Source organism: Notolepis coatsorum (genome assembly GCF_963971535.1).
Source record: "Notolepis coatsorum genome assembly, chromosome: 6".
Lineage (NCBI taxonomy): Eukaryota > Metazoa > Chordata > Actinopteri > Aulopiformes > Paralepididae > Notolepis > Notolepis coatsorum.
In genome coordinates, this window is record NC_140170.1 from 180,558,141 (window position 1) to 180,577,482 (window position 19,342).

The following is a 19,342-nucleotide window of genomic DNA, read 5'->3' on the forward strand; positions in this document are numbered from 1 at the left end:
CCACACACAACAAAACAGTACATACATACATAACATTATAGTAGCATACATTTAAAAATATATTCCAATATTCCTACATATAAAAATAATTCCAAATAGCATTACAGTACACAAACAGAGTATCAGATCACAGAAAATACAATAAAAGGGATTCAACTCTCAGACAGTCATATCTTTACAGTGTATGTGTGTGTGTGTGTGTGTGTGTGTGTGTGTTGTTATGTCTGCGTTATCAAAGGCAACGTTATGATCATTCTGATGATCAGCGTTCTGTGGTTTTCATACTTCCAACGTTTATAAAACCGTTGAAACTATCATGAAATCTGCCATTGAAGCCACAGTTTCTCCTCACCATGTCCCCTCCCTGTCTCCTCCCTGTCTCCTCCCTGTCCCCTCCCTGTCTCCTCCCTGTCTCCTCCCTGTCTCATCCCTGTCTCATCCCTGTCTCCTCCCTGTCTCCTCACTGTCCCCTCCCTGTCTCCTCCCTGTCTCCTCCCTGTCTCCTCCCTGTCTCCTCCCTGTCTCCTCCCTGTCCCCTCCCTGTCTCCTCCCTGTCTCCTCCCTGTCTCCTCCCTGTCTCCTCCCTGTCTCCTCCCTGTCCCCTCCCTGTCCCCTCCCTGTCTCCTCCCTGTCTCCTCCCTGTCTCCTGCTAGGAGCTGTATGCTGCAGGCTGAGTCAGAGAAGCTGCGTCAGGCGTGGATCCAGGCCGTGCAGGCGAGCATCGCCTCCGCTTACAGAGAGATCGCAGACAATTACTACATAGAGGTAGACGCCGTTTCTCCATGCGCCCTTTCTCCACGCACCGTTTCACCACACGCCCTTTCTCCACACGCCCTTTCTCCACACGCCCTTTCTCCACACGCCCTTTCACCACACGCCCTTTCTCCACGCACCGTTTCACCACACGCCCTTTCACCACACGCCCTTTCTCCACGCGCCCTTTCACCACACGCCCTTTCTCCACACGCCCTTTCTCCACGCGCCCTTTCTCCACACGCCCTTTCACCACACACCCTTTCTCCACGCGCCCTTTCTCCACACGCCCTTTCTCCACACGCCCTTTCTCCACACGCCCTTTCTCCACGCACCGTTTCACCACACGCCCTTTCACCACACGCCCTTTCTCCACACGCCGTTTCTCCACACGCCCTTTCTCCACACGCCCTTTCTCCATGCACCGTTTCTCCACACGCCCTTTCTCCACACACCCTTTCTCCACACGCCCTTTCTCCACACGCCCTTTCTCCACGCACCGTTTCTCCACACGCCCTTTCTCCACACGCCCTTTCTCCACACGCCCTTTCTCCACACGCCCTTTCTCCACACGCCCTTTCTCCACCGCTAGTTGTTGTGCTCATTTATTTATTTATTTATATGAAAACCTGGTTAACCTTCTGTAGTGTGGTTGTGAACGGGTTAACCCTTTGTCGTGTGGCAGTGAAAGGGTTAACATTCTGTATTGTCACAGTGAAAGGGTTAACCCTTTGTCGTGTGACAGTGAAAGGGTTAACCTTCTGTATTGTCACAGTGAAAGGGTTAAGAGAAAAGAGGGTGGGTTTGTGATGGGTCAATTGTCAGGAACGGTGCATTTCAGGAATCAAGTGCTGATGTGCATTGTGCCTGAAACACACTACAGTAGCTCATACATCATAAACACACTACAGTAGCTCATACATCATAAACACACTACAGTAGCTCATACATCATAAACACACTACAGTAGCTCATACATCATAAACACACTACAGTAGCTCATACATCATAAACACACTACAGTAGCTCATACATCATAAACACACTACAGTAGCTCATACATCATAAACACACTACAGTAGCTCGTACATCATAAACACACTACAGTAGCTCTTACATCATAAACACACTACAGTAGCTCGTACATCATAAACACACTACAGTAGCTCTTACATCATAAACACACTACAGTAGCTCATACATCATAAACACACTACAGTAGCTCATACATCATAAATCACTTACTTACTTACTCTCCTCTAGTCTCTGATCTGACCGTCTCTCCTCTAGTCTCTGATCTGACCGTCTCTCCTCTAGTCTCTGATCTGACCGTCTCTCCTCTAGTCTCTGATCTGACCGTCTCTCCTCTCTAGTCTCTGATCTGACCGTCTCTCCTCTAGTCTCTGATCTGACCGTCTCTCCTCTAGTCTCTGATCTGACCGTCTCTCCTCTAGTCTCTGATCTGACCGTCTCTCCTCTCTAGTCTCTGATCTGACCGTCTCTCCTCTAGTCTCTGATCTGACCGTCTCTCCTCTAGTCTCTGATCTGACCGTCTCTCCTCTAGTCTCTGATCTGACCGTCTCTAGTCTCTGATCTGACCGTCTCTCCTCTAGTCTCTGATCTGACCGTCTCTCCTCTCTAGTCTCTGATCTGACCGTCTCTCTCCTCTAGTCTCTGATCTGACCGTCTCTCCTCTCTAGTCTCTGATCTGACCGTCTCCTCTAGTCTCTGATCTGACCGTCTCTCCTCTCTAGTCTCTGATCTGACCGTCTCTCCTCTCTAGTCTCTGATCTGACCGTCTCTCCTCTAGTCTCTGATCTGACCGTCTCTCCTCTCTAGTCTCTGATCTGACCGTCTCTCCTCTCTAGTCTCTGATCTGACCGTCTCCTCTAGTCTCTGATCTGACCGTCTCTCCTCTCTAGTCTCTGATCTGACCGTCTCTCCTCTCTAGTCTCTGATCTGACCGTCTCTCCTCTCTAGTCTCTGATCTGACCGTCTCTCCTCTAGTCTCTGATCTGACCGTCTCTCCTCTCTAGTCTCTGATCTGACCGTCTCTCCTCTAGTCTCTGATCTGACCGTCTCTCCTCTAGTCTCTGATCTGACCGTCTCTCCTCTAGTCTCTGATCTGACCGTCTCTCCTCTAGTCTCTGATCTGACCGTCTCTCCTCTCTAGTCTCTGATCTGACCGTCTCTCCTCTCTAGTCTCTGATCTGACCGTCTCTCCTCTAGTCTCTGATCTGACCGTCTCTCCTCTAGTCTCTGATCTGACCGTCTCTCCTCTCTGATCTGACCGTCTCTCCTCTAGTCTCTGATCTGACCGTCTCTCCTCTCTAGTCTCTGATCTGACCGTCTCCTCTCTAGTCTCTGATCTGACCGTCTCTCCTCTCTAGTCTCTGATCTGACCGTCTCCTCTCTAGTCTCTGATCTGACCGTCTCTCCTCTCTAGTCTCTGATCTGACCGTCTCTCCTCTCTAGTCTCTGATCTGACCGTCTCTCCTCTCTAGTCTCTGATCTGACCGCCTCTCCTCTAGTCTCTGATCTGACCGTCTCTCCTCTCTAGTCTCTGATCTGACCGTCTCTAGTCTCTGATCTGACCGTCTCCTCTCTCCCCCAGCGTCTGGACCGGACGGCCTCCCCCTCCACCAGCAGCATCGACTCGGCCAGCGAGCCCCGGGAGAGGGGGGGCGTCAGGGCGGGAGGGGAGAGCCTCCTCCAGAGGGTCCAGGGCACGGCGGGCAACGAGCTGTGCTGCGACTGCAGCCAGGCGGCCCCCTGCTGGGCCTCCATCAACCTGGGCGTGCTGCTCTGCATCGAGTGCTCCGGGATACACAGGTACCAGCACCTGGGGTCGGGGGGGGGGGGGGGGGGGTGTGTGTGTGTGTGTGTGTGTGTGTAGGGTGGGCTATGGCTATTCCTCTTGCTAAGAAAACATATGAAAGGTCACTGAACCAATGTTTCTCAATGCATTTGATGCCATATTATTTAAGCATTACATCACGCGCAGGAGTGGTTTGTGAACAATAAACCATGCCTAGGGGTGGTCGTTAGACCCCCCTAGGCATGGTTTATTGTTCACAAATCACGACTACAAGTGGTGTAAAGCTTTTATACAACTGCCAGATTCATCCAACCTTATTTCTATACAATAAACACACATTAATCGAAGATTTATTGAAAAAACCATCCGCCAGAAAAAGTAGTTCCCACAACTACAAAAAAGACAAGTTGCCTCCATGTGGAAGCAGCTTGAAGTGCATCCAACCAAACTAACACATCCAACTGTGTATTATTGGAATGATTGAGAGAAGTTGCCTCATGTGGAAGCAGCTTGAAGTGCATCCAACCAACTAACACATCCAACTGTGTATTATTGGAATGATTGATTGAAAATTTTATTACCAGATGCAGAATGGGTACAATACAGTACGGCTCAATACACACAATTGTTAAGGGAATGCAGACCTACTTTCCATAGAACTTCATTCTTAGATGCTTCTATATAAAGTAGGTAAAACAAATTAAAAAGTTTTCTTTGCCCTATAGGAAAAAAACGTTTTCTTCGCCCTATTTTTTTATTTATTTATTTTAGCCTAAACTTAACCAGTTGGAAACCAGGGGTACAGTAATAAAATTAGCAATCAACCAATCAATCAATTCAATAGACCATGCTCACTTAAAACAGCGCTGCTTCTCTCTCAGACTGACTCCCCCGCTGTTGCAGACAGGAGTGTGTGTGTGTGTGTGCGTGTGTGTGTGTGTGTGTGTGTGTGTGTGTATGTGTGTGTGTGTGTGTGTTTGTGGGTACGCCAGCGTCGGACAGTGTGAGAGTGAACGCTGCAGTCAGTGGGAAGGAAGTATAAATTTAAATCAATCAATTAATCAATCAATCAATCCGCGATTTTTCTTTTGTTCTAGATTGACTCAAGACCCATCAATTACATCATCCAACATTGTTTAAAGGACTAACACATTCCCCTTGACAGAATCGCTTCATATTTAGTCGTTATGGCGCTATCAACATATCCATTTGTTGTCCGCGATCTTGTTTTCTCCCGGAGTGAGCCGGGGAGTGATATGTGATTCGGTTGTGGGCGGGTCCTGAGCCCAGGACCGTGGATTGTTGCCAATAAAGACGTGTAAATGGACTGTTTCAGCCAATCAGAATCGAGAAATTTGCATGCCGTTGTATAAACAATGATAAGTATCTAATTCCAAGGTACACTGAATCGTTTAGCTTGTAAATGTCGTGCGTAGAACGAGATGAGGAAAGGAGATGGCAAAATATGACCAGCTACTGGCCAAGGAGCAACATGTTGATTGGATAAAGTCTTATTATTGGCTGATTTATATAATAATAATAATAATAATAATAATAATAATAATAATAATAATAATAATAATAATAATAATAATAATAATAATAATAATAATAATAATAATAATAATAATAATAATAATAATACATCAGACTAATATAGCGCTTTTCTGGGTACCCAAAGACGCATAACCTTGACCTTCTTTATATTGAGTAAAATCACAAGGCACACCTGTGCTGACCTCAACGAACCACCTGTACTGACCACAACCAGACCAGTATAGAGAACCACCAGTACTGACCTCAACCAGACCAGTATAGAGAACCACCTGTACTGACCACAACCAGACCAGTATAGAGAACCACCTGTACTGACCTCAACTATACCAGTATAGAGAACCACCTGTACTGACCTCAACCAGACCAGTATAGAGAACCAAACAATGTAAATGAAGAATGCAGCTTCTTCTAATATGCTGTGGTTATAAGAGAGCAGTCTAAATTAAAATGACTGGGTCCATATAATCAAATTTTTTTTATTATGTTTTGTGTGGGATTATTTTGTTTTATATTTTCATTTTTATTTATATTATTTGCTAGCCTCCATATGGAGAGAGAGAGAGACAGACAGAGACAGACAGAGAGAGAGAGTAGCAGGTCAGGCAAGCAGATAATAATGTAAATATGTGTTTAATTCCCACCAGCTGACTGGTTCTGCGGGACTGACTGGTCTTTACACCACGTGACCTGCTTCAATTAGCTTCACACCTGTGATGCAGCCAGACACCACCTAGTGAGTGTGAGAGACAGAGAGGAGGGGGGTGAGAGAGAGGGAGAGAAGGAGAGGGGGGGTGGGGTGAGACAGAGGAAGAGAAGGAGAGGGGGGGGGGGTGAGAGAGAGGGAGAGAAGGAGAGGGGGGGTGAGAGAGGGAGAGAAGGAGAGGGGGGGTGAGAGAGAGGGAGAGAAGGAGAGGGGGGTGAGAGAGAGGAAGAGAAGGAGAGGGAGGTGAGACAGAGGGAGAGATACTGAGCACATGAGAGAAAAAATGAGAGAGAGGGAGCAGATGGGGAAGGGACAGGTGGGAAATGGCAGGTGTAAAACCAACCACACACACACACATGCATGTGTGACCCGTCTGTCATTGTGGCATGTTTCCCGTCACTAGGACATAATCTTTGCTTTCAAGTTTGCTTTTATTTGTCACGTATAACGTACATGTACAGTGAAATGCTTGGTTCTGTAGGAGCCCCCTGAGAATGTGCTTCATACAGTAAAAAAAAAAGTAAGTAAAAGAGGAATAAAGTCCCAACACACTATACAAATATACAATATACTGTGGTGGATCAACATAATTCACCCACGGAACTATGTGTTGGGGATAAGGGTTCCGCACTGACAATATTGTTGGTTGCCTTCCTGTCGGCAAATCAGTTCCTGTTAGCTAGCCAGCAGACAGAGTCTTGACGTTGTATTGATGTTGAATAAACGTTTAGCGTTGTCTTTCGACACCCCGCCTCAGTCTCCTATCCTTCGGCACTACAATACACACTGTTTAAAGTGAGTGTGTGCATGTGGATGTGTGTGCAATGAGTGTAGATGGATGGGTTGATGTTACATCCTGATGGCCTGGGGATAGAAGCTCCAGTTGATTGTATATAAATACCTGAGACCAAGCCGTCTGCTGACTCACCTGGTCATGTGATTAAGACTGGTCCCTTATCCCCAACACACTATACAAATATACAATATACTGTGGTGGATCAACATAATTCACCCACGGAACTATGTGTTGGGGATAAGGGTTCCGCACTGACAATATTGTTGGTTGCCTTCCTGTCGGCAAATCAGTTCCTGTTAGCTAGCCAGCAGACAGAGTCTTGACGTTGTATTGATGTTGAATAAATGTTTAGCGTTGTCTTTCGACACCCCGCCTCAGTCTCCTATCCTTCGGCACTACAATACACACTGTTTAAAGTGAGTGTGTGCATGTGGATGTGTGTGCAATGAGTGTAGATGGATGGGTTGATGTTACATCCTGATGGCCTGGGGATAGAAGCTCCAGTTGATTGTATATAAATACCTGAGACCAAGCCGTCTGCTGACTCACCTGGTCATGTGATTAAGACTGGTCCCTAGCGTCACACAGGGGGCTCCAGCACCCATATGCCAAGGATTCAGATTCAGATAATTGCAATAATCAACAAGTACAATGGAATTCTTACTCTCCGTTTGATCCACAGCATAAAGGAATAAAAAGCAACGATTAACAGAATTAAAAAAAGCAGGTATTTATCTATATAAACTGTATATATGTGCAATAACACAGATACAATATATATATATTGATGCACAAGGGTACAGTAAAGTGGCTGAGCATTGTAGCAGCATTTGAGTCCAGTAATGAGTGGATTAACTGTTAACTGCGTACTGCCTGTGGGTAGAAGGAAAAAAAAAGCTGGTGTACCACTCGGAACATTTGAGTATCTTTTGGTTACAATTCATTTAATTTGGTTCCTGATTTGTTTTGTGTTGTTTCCTGCAGGAGTCTAGGGGGCTTGTATGCTTTCTACAACGGAGTTCGGCGATTCATTTCTGGTCATGTGACATGTACGCCCAATCGTGGGACCGCAAGTGTCTACACTGGTTAAGCTTAGGCGCTCTTTCGAAGTTGGTTAAGGTTAGAGTTTGTCTTAGGCTGAGGTTAGACTAGTGTATTCCTGGCGTTTTTTTATACGTTTTTGACGACGTATCATGTCCTATCTACACAGAAACGCGTTTTTTGGCGTTTTTTTGTGGATACGGCTGAAACGCAAAATTGTGTTTGCGTTTGGAGATACGCAAAAAAAACGCCAGGAATACAGCGTGTAGTCAGCACGGAGCAGTTGTTGCGAAAACGCCCATGCGCAGTAGATACCATCTGCGTGCCCTTCCTGTGTACAGTGTGTGTGTTTGGGACAGAGCTCCGTGTCCCAAATAGCTTCAGCTACCATGTGTTGTCAAGTTATTGTTATAAGGACCCCAGTCCAAGCTACAGCAGTCTGCATTCCCTTAACAATTGTTTGTATTGAGCCGTATTGTATTGTACCCATATGCAATATGTTAAATAAAGTTTACATCCATTCATTCTGCTAGCATTACCGATTGCATGAGCTGGCTAACGTGAGCTATCAGGATTCAGACCCTGTTAGCTCAGAGTTCCTCTTTCAACTTAACAAGCATTAAACAAAATGGCCCAGTCATCTATTCACCTTTGTTTAATACACACAGCGTTGTCTCTAATGTTATCTAACTACTGATAGCTCGCGATATCATCAGTTTCGTGCTGGCTAAGTAGCGTGAGCTAACGTTAGCTTCTAGCCACAATGCTATATTGTTATAATGGCATACTCCATTGACGTTAGCATGCAGCTAACAATGCTACCGATCGTTTTTAGACTAAACTATCTGCTCTTGGTGGTCACTTGTGTTGATGTTAGTTTTGTTTCATCAACAAATGACAGGCAGAACACACAGTGAATGTATCCGTTTTGTTTATTGCACTTTTATTAGGCTTTGCTGAAAAAAGAATTGCTGCATTGAGTGAGCAAGCAAGATGGTGGCGCGGCATAGGCGCCTGCCTTATTGACATTTCTTTGCTGGAGCTTCCACCAGGAAGTGTATTGGCACATTCGTTCTGATTGGTTGAAATTGCCTTCATGTTTGCCACCTACTGCCACCTACTGCTTTGGCAGTGTACTACATCAGTGTGCTTGGCTGACAAAAACGAAAAAAAAACGAAAGTGTGACTCAGGCGCACGACGTCGCGGCGATACGCATAAGAAAACAATACGAAGATGATACGAAAGGTGTAACCTCTGCCTTAGAGCATGGCGATAGATTCTTTCTACGGTTAAGCTTAGGCACTCTTTCGAAGTTGGTTAAGGTTAGAGTTTGTCTTAGAGCATGGCGATGGTGCTTTGCAGGATGTTCGACGCGGAAATGGGCAAGTGGCCAATCAGATTAGCAAATCGCCGAACTCCGTTGTAGAAAGCATGGACACTGCTCTAAGGTGCGCTTGTTTTGTGTTGTTTCCTGCAGGAGTCTAGGGGTCCACTGCTCTAAGGTGCGCTTGTTTTGTGTTTCCTGCAGGAGTCTAGGAGTCCACTGCTCTAAGGTGTGCTTGTTTTGTGTTGTTTCCTGCAGGAGTCTAGGGGTCCACTGCTCTAAGGTGCGCTTGTTTTGTGTTGTTTCCTGCAGGAGTCTAGGGGTCCACTGCTCTAAGGTGCGCTTGTTTTGTGTTGTTTCCTGCAGGAGTCTAGGGGTCCACTGCTCTAAGGTGCGCTCCTTAACGCTGGACTCCTGGGAGCCGGAGCTACTGAAGGTGGGTCTCCTCTCCATACACCTGCAGTTCAGTTGAAAACAATGATTGACACAGCGTTCCACCAATCCTGGTGTTTCTGTGATCTCACCTGCTCTTTTTCTGCCTCTGTTGTTTTTCTCTTCTCGCTCTCCCTTTCCACTCCTCTTTCTTTCTTTCATTCTTTCTTTCTTTCTTTTCCTTATCTCTCTCACCTTCTCGCTCTCTCTCTCTCTCTCTCTCTCTCTCTCTCTCTCTCTCTCTCTCTCTGGCCCTCACTCTCCCTGTATCTCTGTTTCTCTCTCTCTCTCTGGCCCTTTCTCTCTCCTCTCTTTCTCCTTTCTCTGACCCTCTCTCTCCCCCCTTTATCTGACCCTCTCTCTCCCCCCCTCTCTCTCTCTCTCTCTCTCTCTCTCTCTCTCTCTCTCTCTCTCTCTCTCTCTCTCTCTCTCTCTCTCTCTCTCTCTCTCTCTCTCTCTCTCTCTCTCTCTCTATCCCCCCCCCCTCTCTCTCTCTCTCCAGTTGATGTGTGAGTTGGGGAACAGGGTCGTCAACCAGATCTACGAGGGCTCCTGTGAGGAGCAGGGAGCCAAGAAACCTGGACCCTCCAGTTCAAGGTCAGATATTTATTATTATTCAGGAGGTCGGCTGGTAATCTGAAGGGTCCCGGTTCGATCCCGGTTCCTCCCTCCAGCCCGTCGAAGTGTCCTTGAGCAAGAACACTTAACCCCTAACTCCCCCAAGGAGCAGGCTGGCACTGTGCATGGCAGCCTCCATTGTGTGAATGAATGGGTGAATGAATGGGTGAATGTGAGGCACAGGTTGTAGTAGGACCTCACAATACAGTGCAAGACCTAGACTAGATATGGTAGAAACAATAAATGTGTCTGCTGATTGACTTATGATTATGTTTTAAAGGGGAACTATCTTATAAATGGCCTTTTTCAGTGTTTAGCATTGTTTCCTAGCTATGTGGACTTATATTAATATGATCTATGTCTCTAATTCTCATATTGGCGCATTCTTCCAATTCTCCTCTCACAATATTCACCCTCACTGAACTGAGTCATCTGAAAATGTGCTGATTTGTGATGTCAGAGATGTCTCAGCTGCATAATAATGTGGCAGACGATGTGGCATCAGGCCACACAGTGGTTGGAGCCCAGCCTCAAAACGGCTTAAGATCTTGAGGTAGAAAAATGCTGTTTTTGAGGACTTGATTAGAAATACAAAACAATGAATTAAAAAAAAAAAAATTACAGAGGTGTTCCATAAACTCACAGGAATTGTGTAAAAGTGCCCAAATAGTGAAAGAAATAGTAAAATAGTTCCCCTTTAAAGGAACACGCCAAAATATGTTTTGTTTTATTTGTCACGTATAAGTATAAGGTACATGTACATTACAGTGAAATGCTTGGTTCTGTATGAGCCCCCTGAGATTGTGCTTCATACAGTAAAAAAGAAGTAAAAAGAATAATAAGACAAAACACTACAAAATATACAAAACTAAAGTACAAAATGCAAAAATGCAATTCAGTAGAAAGCTAGCCTACCTTAGCACAAATTAATGGACGCCGATACGGTGTTTTTGGCCCACAGCTAAGCTAGCTGGTCCGTATCCGCTTCCTTTCTACTGAACGCACAGAGAGGTAATTGGTATCTATCTTCTTGTCGGAGAAGACACTAAATAAACACTAAGCACATTTCCCATAATGTCGGCGTGTTCCTTCACTGCCAATGACTCAGTCCAGTTCTCTGTATGCGTTACAGTCAGTGGTGGAAAGTAACTAAGTACTTTTGCTCAAGTACTGTACTTAAGTACAACTTCGAGCTACTTGTACTTTACGTGAGTATTTTCATTTTAGGGAACTTTATACTTTTATACTCCACTACATTTCAAAGGAAATATTGTACTTTTTACTCCACTACTTCTATCTGAACCCATCAGTTACTAGTTACTTTGAAGAAAAATATTTTGCATAGAAAACATGGCAAAAATGTATGCAGATTATATACTTTCACATTTGAAGCCTGTCAATTTCAAGAGGACATAATCAGAGCAGCATAACTGGACCACATACCACTTTAACATAACCTTTAATCAGAGCAGCAGAACTGGACCACATACCACTTTAACATAACCTTTAATCAGAGCAGCAGAACTGGACCACATACCACTTTAACATAACCTTTAATCAGAGCAGCATAACTGGACCACATACCACTTTAACATAACCTTTAATCAGAGCAGCATAACTGGACCACATACCACTTTAACATCACCGGTAGAGGTCAATGGATAGCGGTTTGAATGCTCCCAAGCACTGGAATACACAAACGTCACGTAGAATGCATACTTATACTTTAGATACTTAAGTACATTCAATAGAAAATACTTCTACTTTTACTTAGTAGAATTTGAATTGAGAATGTTTACTTTTACCAGAGTCCTCGTTTATCTGGGTATTTCTACTTTTACTTAAGTAGAGGAACCGTGTACCTCTTCCACCGCTGGATACGGTATATCCCTGACAAATCCGGGATCACGTGAAATGATTTTTTTTTTTTTTTTTTTTTATTATTGTGATAAAGAAGACTTGTCCGGCCCATGGGGACATTAACTTGTGATTTCGGGCTTTACAAATACATTTGATTTGATTCTAAATGTGATTCTCCTCTCTGTTCCAGGCAAGAGAAGGAAACCTGGATCAAGGCCAAGTACGTGGAGAAGCGCTACCTGAAGAAGATGAGTGGCAGCGAGGCGTTGGTGGAGGGCGAGAGGAAGTCCCGCCCCTGGGGGGTGAAGAAATGTCAGCGACGCAACAGTTCCGTCCGGGCTCCGAACAAGGCCCGTCGGAAGTACCACCGATACGAGCCGGGCAGCGCGTCGCCCGCAAACCTCTCTGCAGGTAAATACCACTGGCTGGTAGGGCCGGGGATTGATACAGCCATACACCGCGATATTTTGCATGCTGATATTGTATCAATACAGTGACGACAGAGTATCGATATAAAAAAAAAAACAATAATAATAATAATTGAACAAAGAAAAACATATATGTTTCTTTGCTTGAGAATCCCATTTTGCTGCAATACAAATTATTGGCGTGAAGATGATGAGACAAAACAGATGATGTATACCGTATATATTTTTATATCTTATTAGACTAAACAGATTTATATATATTTTATCTTATTAGACAAAACAGATGTATATATATTTTTATCTTATTAGACTAAACAGATGTATATATATTTTATTTTATTAGACAAAACAGATGTATATATTTTATCTTATTAGACGAAACAGATGATGTATATATATTTTTATTGCAGATGTTGACTTCCGTTGGGGACATAATTTGCAGTTGAAAAAAGGTAATAAATCGCTAATATATCGCAATATCACAATACGGTGACTCTGGTATGGTGATAATATAATATGGCACGGTGGGACGGGCAGCGCCTCACGCTCACACAACTACTACAGACACAGCTTCTATATAATCCATAACCCACAGCGCTGTAGTGCTACTTCTGGAAGTGGGGGAAGCTGTATGTGTGGAGCGTAGACAGTGGCTGCACTAACTCTGCTGTGTGGAGTGTAGACAGTGGCTGCGTTTGAAAAATACACCCCACTACATCCCCGGCCTTGACTACAATTTACTAGAGGACTACATGGCATTACATCACAATAGTTCAATGAATTTCAAGAGAATGATGTCGAAAGGTATTACCATATGTATATATAAATTATATATATATATATTTATTCTTATATATACTGTATGTATATGTATTTATTCTTACCGTATATATATCTACCCACCTGTCTGTACATACCTGCACATAATCCTTTTTAAATATCTGTAGATACTACATGTACATGTACATATCTTTAGATACTATATCTAGACTAGTAGTCTGTTTGAGCCTAATTGAGAGCAGATGTGTTAATCGGCTGCCTCTCTGTTCCAGCAGCAGCGGCAGCGGCAGCGAAGTTCCGCAGAGACTCCCTGTTCTGCCCCGACGAGCTGGACTCTCTGTTCTCCTACTTCGACACGGGCTCCGGGCCGCGCAGTGAGTCAGACACACAGTCAGGGGGGGGGGGGGGGGGGGGTGATCAAAGGCATCATTTGAAGATGAAGGACTGTTCACTCGGACGTCACACTGGGAGCCCCCCACCGGGCCGGGGGACCAGACTCCTCTCTCTCTCTCTCTCTCTCTCTCTCTCTCTCTCTCTCTCTCTCTCTCTCTCTCTCTCTATCCATATCTCTCTCCCTCTCCTGTGTGTCTATGTATCTCTCTCTCTCTCTCTCTCTCTCTCTCTCTCTCTCTCTCTCTCTCTCTCTCTCTCTCTCTCTCTCTCTCTCTCTCTCTCTCTAACGACCCGTCATGCATATTCTTGTTCCGCGTTCGTTGTTTCATGTCGCTGGTGAATTATTTACCACATAGAACGGGTGATTCTGTTTCTTTTGAGATAAAAATGCCTTTCTTCCACTCGGCACCGTTTCTAAACACACGCGCCACCTGGTGGCTGCAGACTGCCGTTGTCACAGAACCGCTGTCTTTTTTTTTAAAACACCCTCACGAGTCACATTACACCTTGTTTAGCTTTCGCAGTCAGTGCCACCAGCATCAGTTATAGAGCGTCCCGTTCAGAACGGCTCCTGTGGTGATGATGATGATGATGATGATGATGATGATGATGATGATGATGATGAGAAGGTGGTTATAATTTAAGAAGGACATTGCATCTAAAACAGCCTAGTGCCCGTACAACTCTGAAAAGCATGTGCATCTCAGTTTGTCCTTTGTAATGGACTAGATGCCAGTATAAAGCTGAGCAGTAATACAAACCAATTCAAAGTCCGCTATATAAACAAGTATTTATGTACAAGAGAGAGGACTAACTATCTGCAGTGGAAAAGCAACATGGTACCAGGTACCAAAGGCGAGTAGAGTAGAGTAGAGTCGAGTCGAGTAGGTACTATGCAGTGGAAAAGCGCCATAAGTGGTAAGGTGACTGAAGTACCACCTATATTTTCTTTTTTGGCATTTGTAGATTTATATTATATTTAGATTAAGAAAGACTATATTTTTTATATGTATTATATTGTAAGGAAGGGGCAGGACTAGACCTACACTAGACCTCCTGTCCCCTCCCCAACATGTCTTTTGCAAATTGCTTTAGGTAAATGTTGTGTGAAAACACCTTTTTCTTGCTTTTTTATGTTTTTTATACGTTTTTATTTGTATATGTTTGGGATAAATAAATAAATGATGATGACATCATGAGCTAAATAATTCAATGTCTTTGACCTGGCATACAGTGTAGCGAAGGGCACAGCTCCCACCCACCTCCAGTCAATGGTCTCTAACTAACTACACATCCTCAAGACCCCACACTACCGCCGTCGACTAAAAACACACTTATTCAATCAATATCTAAAATAGAAAAACACTAACCAGTATTTTACTATTATATTATACACTTTGCTACTAAGTAATCTACTGTGCCTATATTACTACCTACTATGCTATTATGTCTATATTACCACCTACTATGCTATTATGTCTATATTACCACCTACTATGCTAATATGTCTATATTACTATGTACTCGAGAACAATAACCTCACTTAACCTCAGCTGCCAGAGTTGTACCCTTCCTGCTGACTTGTTGTACAGATAAAAGCATTCAGCTAAATTACTAAATGTAAAGGTGTAGGTGTATGTGTGTAGTACAGTGTGATAGGTGTGTGTGTGTAGTATGTGTGGTGATAGGTGTATGTGTGTAGTACAGTATGGTGATAGGTGTGTGTGTGTAGTATGTGTGGTGATAGGTGTGTGTGGGGGTGTAGTGTGTAGTATGTGTGGTGATAGGTGTGTGTGTGGTACAGTATGGTGATAGGTGTGTGTGTGTAGGACGTGCGGTGTGGTGACTAACGTGTCCGTGGCTTGGCGCTGGTTGGCCCCGCAGGTCTGAGCAGCGACAGCGGCCTGGGAGGAAGCACCGACGGCAGCACTGACATCCTGGTGTTCGGCTCGGTGGTGGACAGCGTCACAGAGGAGGGTGAGGAGGAGGGGGGGGGGGGGGGGGGGTGTGAGGAGGGGGGGGGTGTCTCAGAGGGTGGTGGAGGGTGAGGAGGAGGGGGGCGTGTCTCAGTGGGTGGTGGAGGGTGGGGGGTGCGTGTCTCAGTGGGTGGTGGAGGGTGAGGAGGAGGGGGTGCGTGTCTCAGTGGGTGGTGGAGGGTGAGGAGGAGGGGGGCGTGTCTCAGAGGGTGGTGGAGGGTGAGGAGGAGGGGGGCGTGTCTCAGTGGGTGGTGGAGGGTGAGGAGGAGGGGGGCGTGTCTCAGAGGGTGGTGGAGGGTGAGGAGGAGGGGGGCGTGTCTCAGTGGGTGGTGGAGGGTGAGGAGGGGGGGGGCGTGTCTCAGTGGGGGTTGGAGGGTGAGGAGGGGGGTGTGTCTCAGTGGGGGTTGGAGGGTGAGGAGGGGGGGCGTGTCTCAGTGGGTGGTGGAGGATGAGGAGGGGGGCGTGTCTCAGTGGGTGGTGGAGGGTGAGGAGGAGGGGGGCGTGTCTCAGTGGGTGGTGGAGGGTGAGGAGGGGGGGGTGTGTCTCAGAGGGTGGTGGAGGGGTGAGGAGGGGGGCGTGTCTCAGTGGGTGGTGGAGGGTGAGGAGGGGGGCGTGTCTCAGTGGGGGTTGGAGGGTGAGGAGGGGGGTGTGTCTCAGTGGGTGGTGGAGGGTGAGGAGGAGGGGGGTGTGACTCAGTGGGGGTTGGAGGGTGAGGAGGAGGGCGTGTCTCAGTGGGTGGTGGAGGGTGAGGAGGAGGGGGGCGTGACTCAGTGGGGGTTGGAGGGTGAGGAGGGGGGTGTGTTTCAGTGGGTGGTGGAGGGTGAGGAGGAGGGGGGCGTGACTCAGTGGGGGTTGGAGGGTGAGGAGGGGGGTGTGTCTCAGTGGGTGGTGGAGGGTGAGGAGGGGGGCGTGTCTCAGTGGGTGGTGGAGGATGAGGAGGGGGGCGTGTCTCAGTGGGGGTTGGAGGGTGAGGAGGAGGGGGGCGTGTCTCAGTGGGTGGTGGAGGGTGAGGAGGGGGGCGTGTCTCAGTGGGTGGTGGAGGATGAGGAGGGGGGCGTGTCTCAGTGGGGGTTGGAGGGTGAGGAGGAGGGGGGCGTGTCTCAGTGGGGGTTGGAGGGGGGGGTTGGAGGGTGAGGAGGAGGGGGGCGTGTCTCAGTGGGGGTTGGAGGGTGAGGAGGAGGGGGCGTGTCTCAGTGGGGGTTGGAGGGTGAGGAGGGGGGCGTGTCTCAGTGGGTGTTGTCCACCTGGAAGGACGTTTAGATGTCAGAAGGCTAGTAATCTTGTTTAGAACATGGATCCTATTAACCTTTACTTATATACTTCTGTCCTATTCATTGCCGTGTGTGGTGTTGTTGACAATGATCCAATTTCCCCTCTGGGACAGTACTTTTTTTTATCTTATCTTAAATTATAACTTATCTTAACTCATCTTATCTTAACACATTGAGTGCCAACGATGATATTAGTCGTCTTAACTCGCCATGCGTTGAGTGCCAATGACGAGTTTTTGCGTTATTTTATTGTTATTTCTTTTATTAGAAATTGATTATCAATGACTTGCTTGCAGTCAACATGTACAAAACTGATTGTTTTTTCATTGGTACATTTCCGTTTTATACCGTTTTGAATACGAGTATAGTTTCGAAGAGTTCTAGTAATTTCAGAGAAATTCCGCGATAATAGCCCTTTAGTGGAATACACAAAACACGTTGTAATTTTTCGGCTGATTTATGAATCGTTTTTCAAATAAACGCTAGATTATCGATAGTATATGTGTACTTATGCACGCTAGAGAAGCGGGCTGAAAAATCTATTATCCATGACCTGGTCAGCACTAACGTCATACACGCACACACACAGACACGTTGTGATCGCTATGAAAAAAAAATCTGATTACCCCAAGACTGGTAAAATAAAGCCCTTACCTCACATCAGATGTTCTGCAAAAAGATTAATCCAATTCCTGATCGCCATTCCAAATATCGATTGCGTTTATTGATCCAACGTTATACCTCTAAACAGATCATCCTCGCTGCTTTCGGTTGCCTCAATGAATGCCATAGTCTCAGGTTACATGGCTGAGAAGTAAAATGTGGAGCCCGGAGTATTTTTTTCTCATGCATTTCCATTGACTCCATTCCAATGGGTGCAATACCATCCGGGAGACGATAGGGGGCTGTATTTGCCCTTTTCGAGCTCAGAGCCAGTCCCAATGAAAACGTGAGACTGGATGGATGAAAAATGAATGGATATCGCTAATGAAAGAAATAACGATTAAATAACGAGATTTCTCGTCATTGGCACTCAACGCATGGCGGTCCGAACAACGAGATTTTAATGTATCTTAACTTATCTTAACTCATCTTAAAGGGGAACTATCTTATAAATGGCCTTTTTCAGTGTTTAGCATTGTTTCCTAGCTATGTGGACTTATATTAATATGATCTATGTCTCTAATTCTCATATTGGCGCATTCTTCCAATTCTCCTCTCACAATATTCACCCTCACTGAACTGAGTCATCTGAAAATGTGCTGATTTGTGATGTCAGAGAGACTCCGCTGCATGATAATGTGGCAGATGCCACCAGGCCACACAGTGGTTTAGGAGCCCAGCCTCAAAACGGCTCGAGATATTGAGGTAGAAAAATGCTGTTTGTGAGGACTTGATTAGAAATACAAAACAATGAATTAAAAAAAATTATAATTACAGAGGTGTTCCATAAACTCACAGGAATTGTGTAAAAGTGCCCAAATAGTGAAAGAAATAGTAAAATAGTTCCCCTTTAACTGAACTGACCTGCCCTGACCTTCCAGAGGAGGAGTCGGAGGAGTCCTCCAGTGGGGAGGTGGAGATCGAGCAGGAGGTCCCCTCAGACCCCGAGGACCCCAGAGAGCTGCACCCCGGGGCCCTGCTGCACCGCTCCTCCCGCCTCCACACCCTGCCACTCATGTCCGAGGCGCTGGCGCACGGGGCCGACGTGCACGGGGCCAGCGAGGAGGAGGAGGGCCGCACCCCACTCATCCAGGCTGTGGTGGGGGTGAGCAGCACACACACACACACACACACACACACATACAGACACAGACACACACACAGACACACACACACAGACACACACACACAGACAGACAGACAGACAGACACAGACAGACAGACAGACAGACAGACAGACAGACAGACAGACAGACAGACACACACACACACACCCACACACACACAGACACACACACACACAGACACACACACAGACACACACACACACATACAGACAGACAGACACACACACACAGACAGACACACACACACACACACACACACACACACAGACACACACACACATACAGACACACACACACACACACACAGACAGACAGACACATACAGACAGACAGACACACACAGACACATACAGACAGACAGACAGACAGACAGACACGCAGACAGACAGACAGACACGCAGACAGACACAAACACACAGACACACACACAGACACACAGACAGACACACACACACACAGACAGACACACACACACACTAGCGGTGTAACAGTACGTGTATTCGTCCCGCGATTTTACAGTACGGCCATCACGGTGCGGTACGCGCACCATACGACGAATACGCCTCAGCGCAAACACACCAGTCGCACATGCGAGAACAGCGCGCGGCACACCGTCACAGTTGTGATACAGACTGTGACGAGCGAGCGAGAGAGAGAGAGAGAGACAGAGAGGGAGAGAGAGGGACACGGAGCACCCCACACACACGGCGCGCATGGGGAAACACACACGCAGTCGGGAGCGCGCGCAAAACGCTCCGCATCCCTCCCTCTCCGACTTCAGTTCAGAGCGGGCGAAAGTGC

The 19,342-nt window shown here is 46.2% G+C and overlaps 1 protein-coding gene across 1 annotated transcript in view; it reads left to right on the top strand.

Moving 5' to 3' along the window:
- Positions 1 to 19,342, top strand: part of acap3b (ArfGAP with coiled-coil, ankyrin repeat and PH domains 3b) — a 35,068-nt gene that overhangs the window by 1,999 nt on the left and 13,727 nt on the right. The window contains exons 4-12 of the mRNA XM_084316406.1: positions 654 to 765; positions 3,368 to 3,585; positions 9,360 to 9,429; positions 9,928 to 10,022; positions 12,094 to 12,314; positions 12,742 to 12,783; positions 13,387 to 13,485; positions 15,389 to 15,481; positions 18,296 to 18,519. Coding sequence (XP_084172532.1) covers positions 654 to 765; positions 3,368 to 3,585; positions 9,360 to 9,429; positions 9,928 to 10,022; positions 12,094 to 12,314; positions 12,742 to 12,783; positions 13,387 to 13,485; positions 15,389 to 15,481; positions 18,296 to 18,519 — 1,174 coding nt within the window. The remainder of the gene's footprint in view (positions 1 to 653; positions 766 to 3,367; positions 3,586 to 9,359; positions 9,430 to 9,927; positions 10,023 to 12,093; positions 12,315 to 12,741; positions 12,784 to 13,386; positions 13,486 to 15,388; positions 15,482 to 18,295; positions 18,520 to 19,342) is intronic.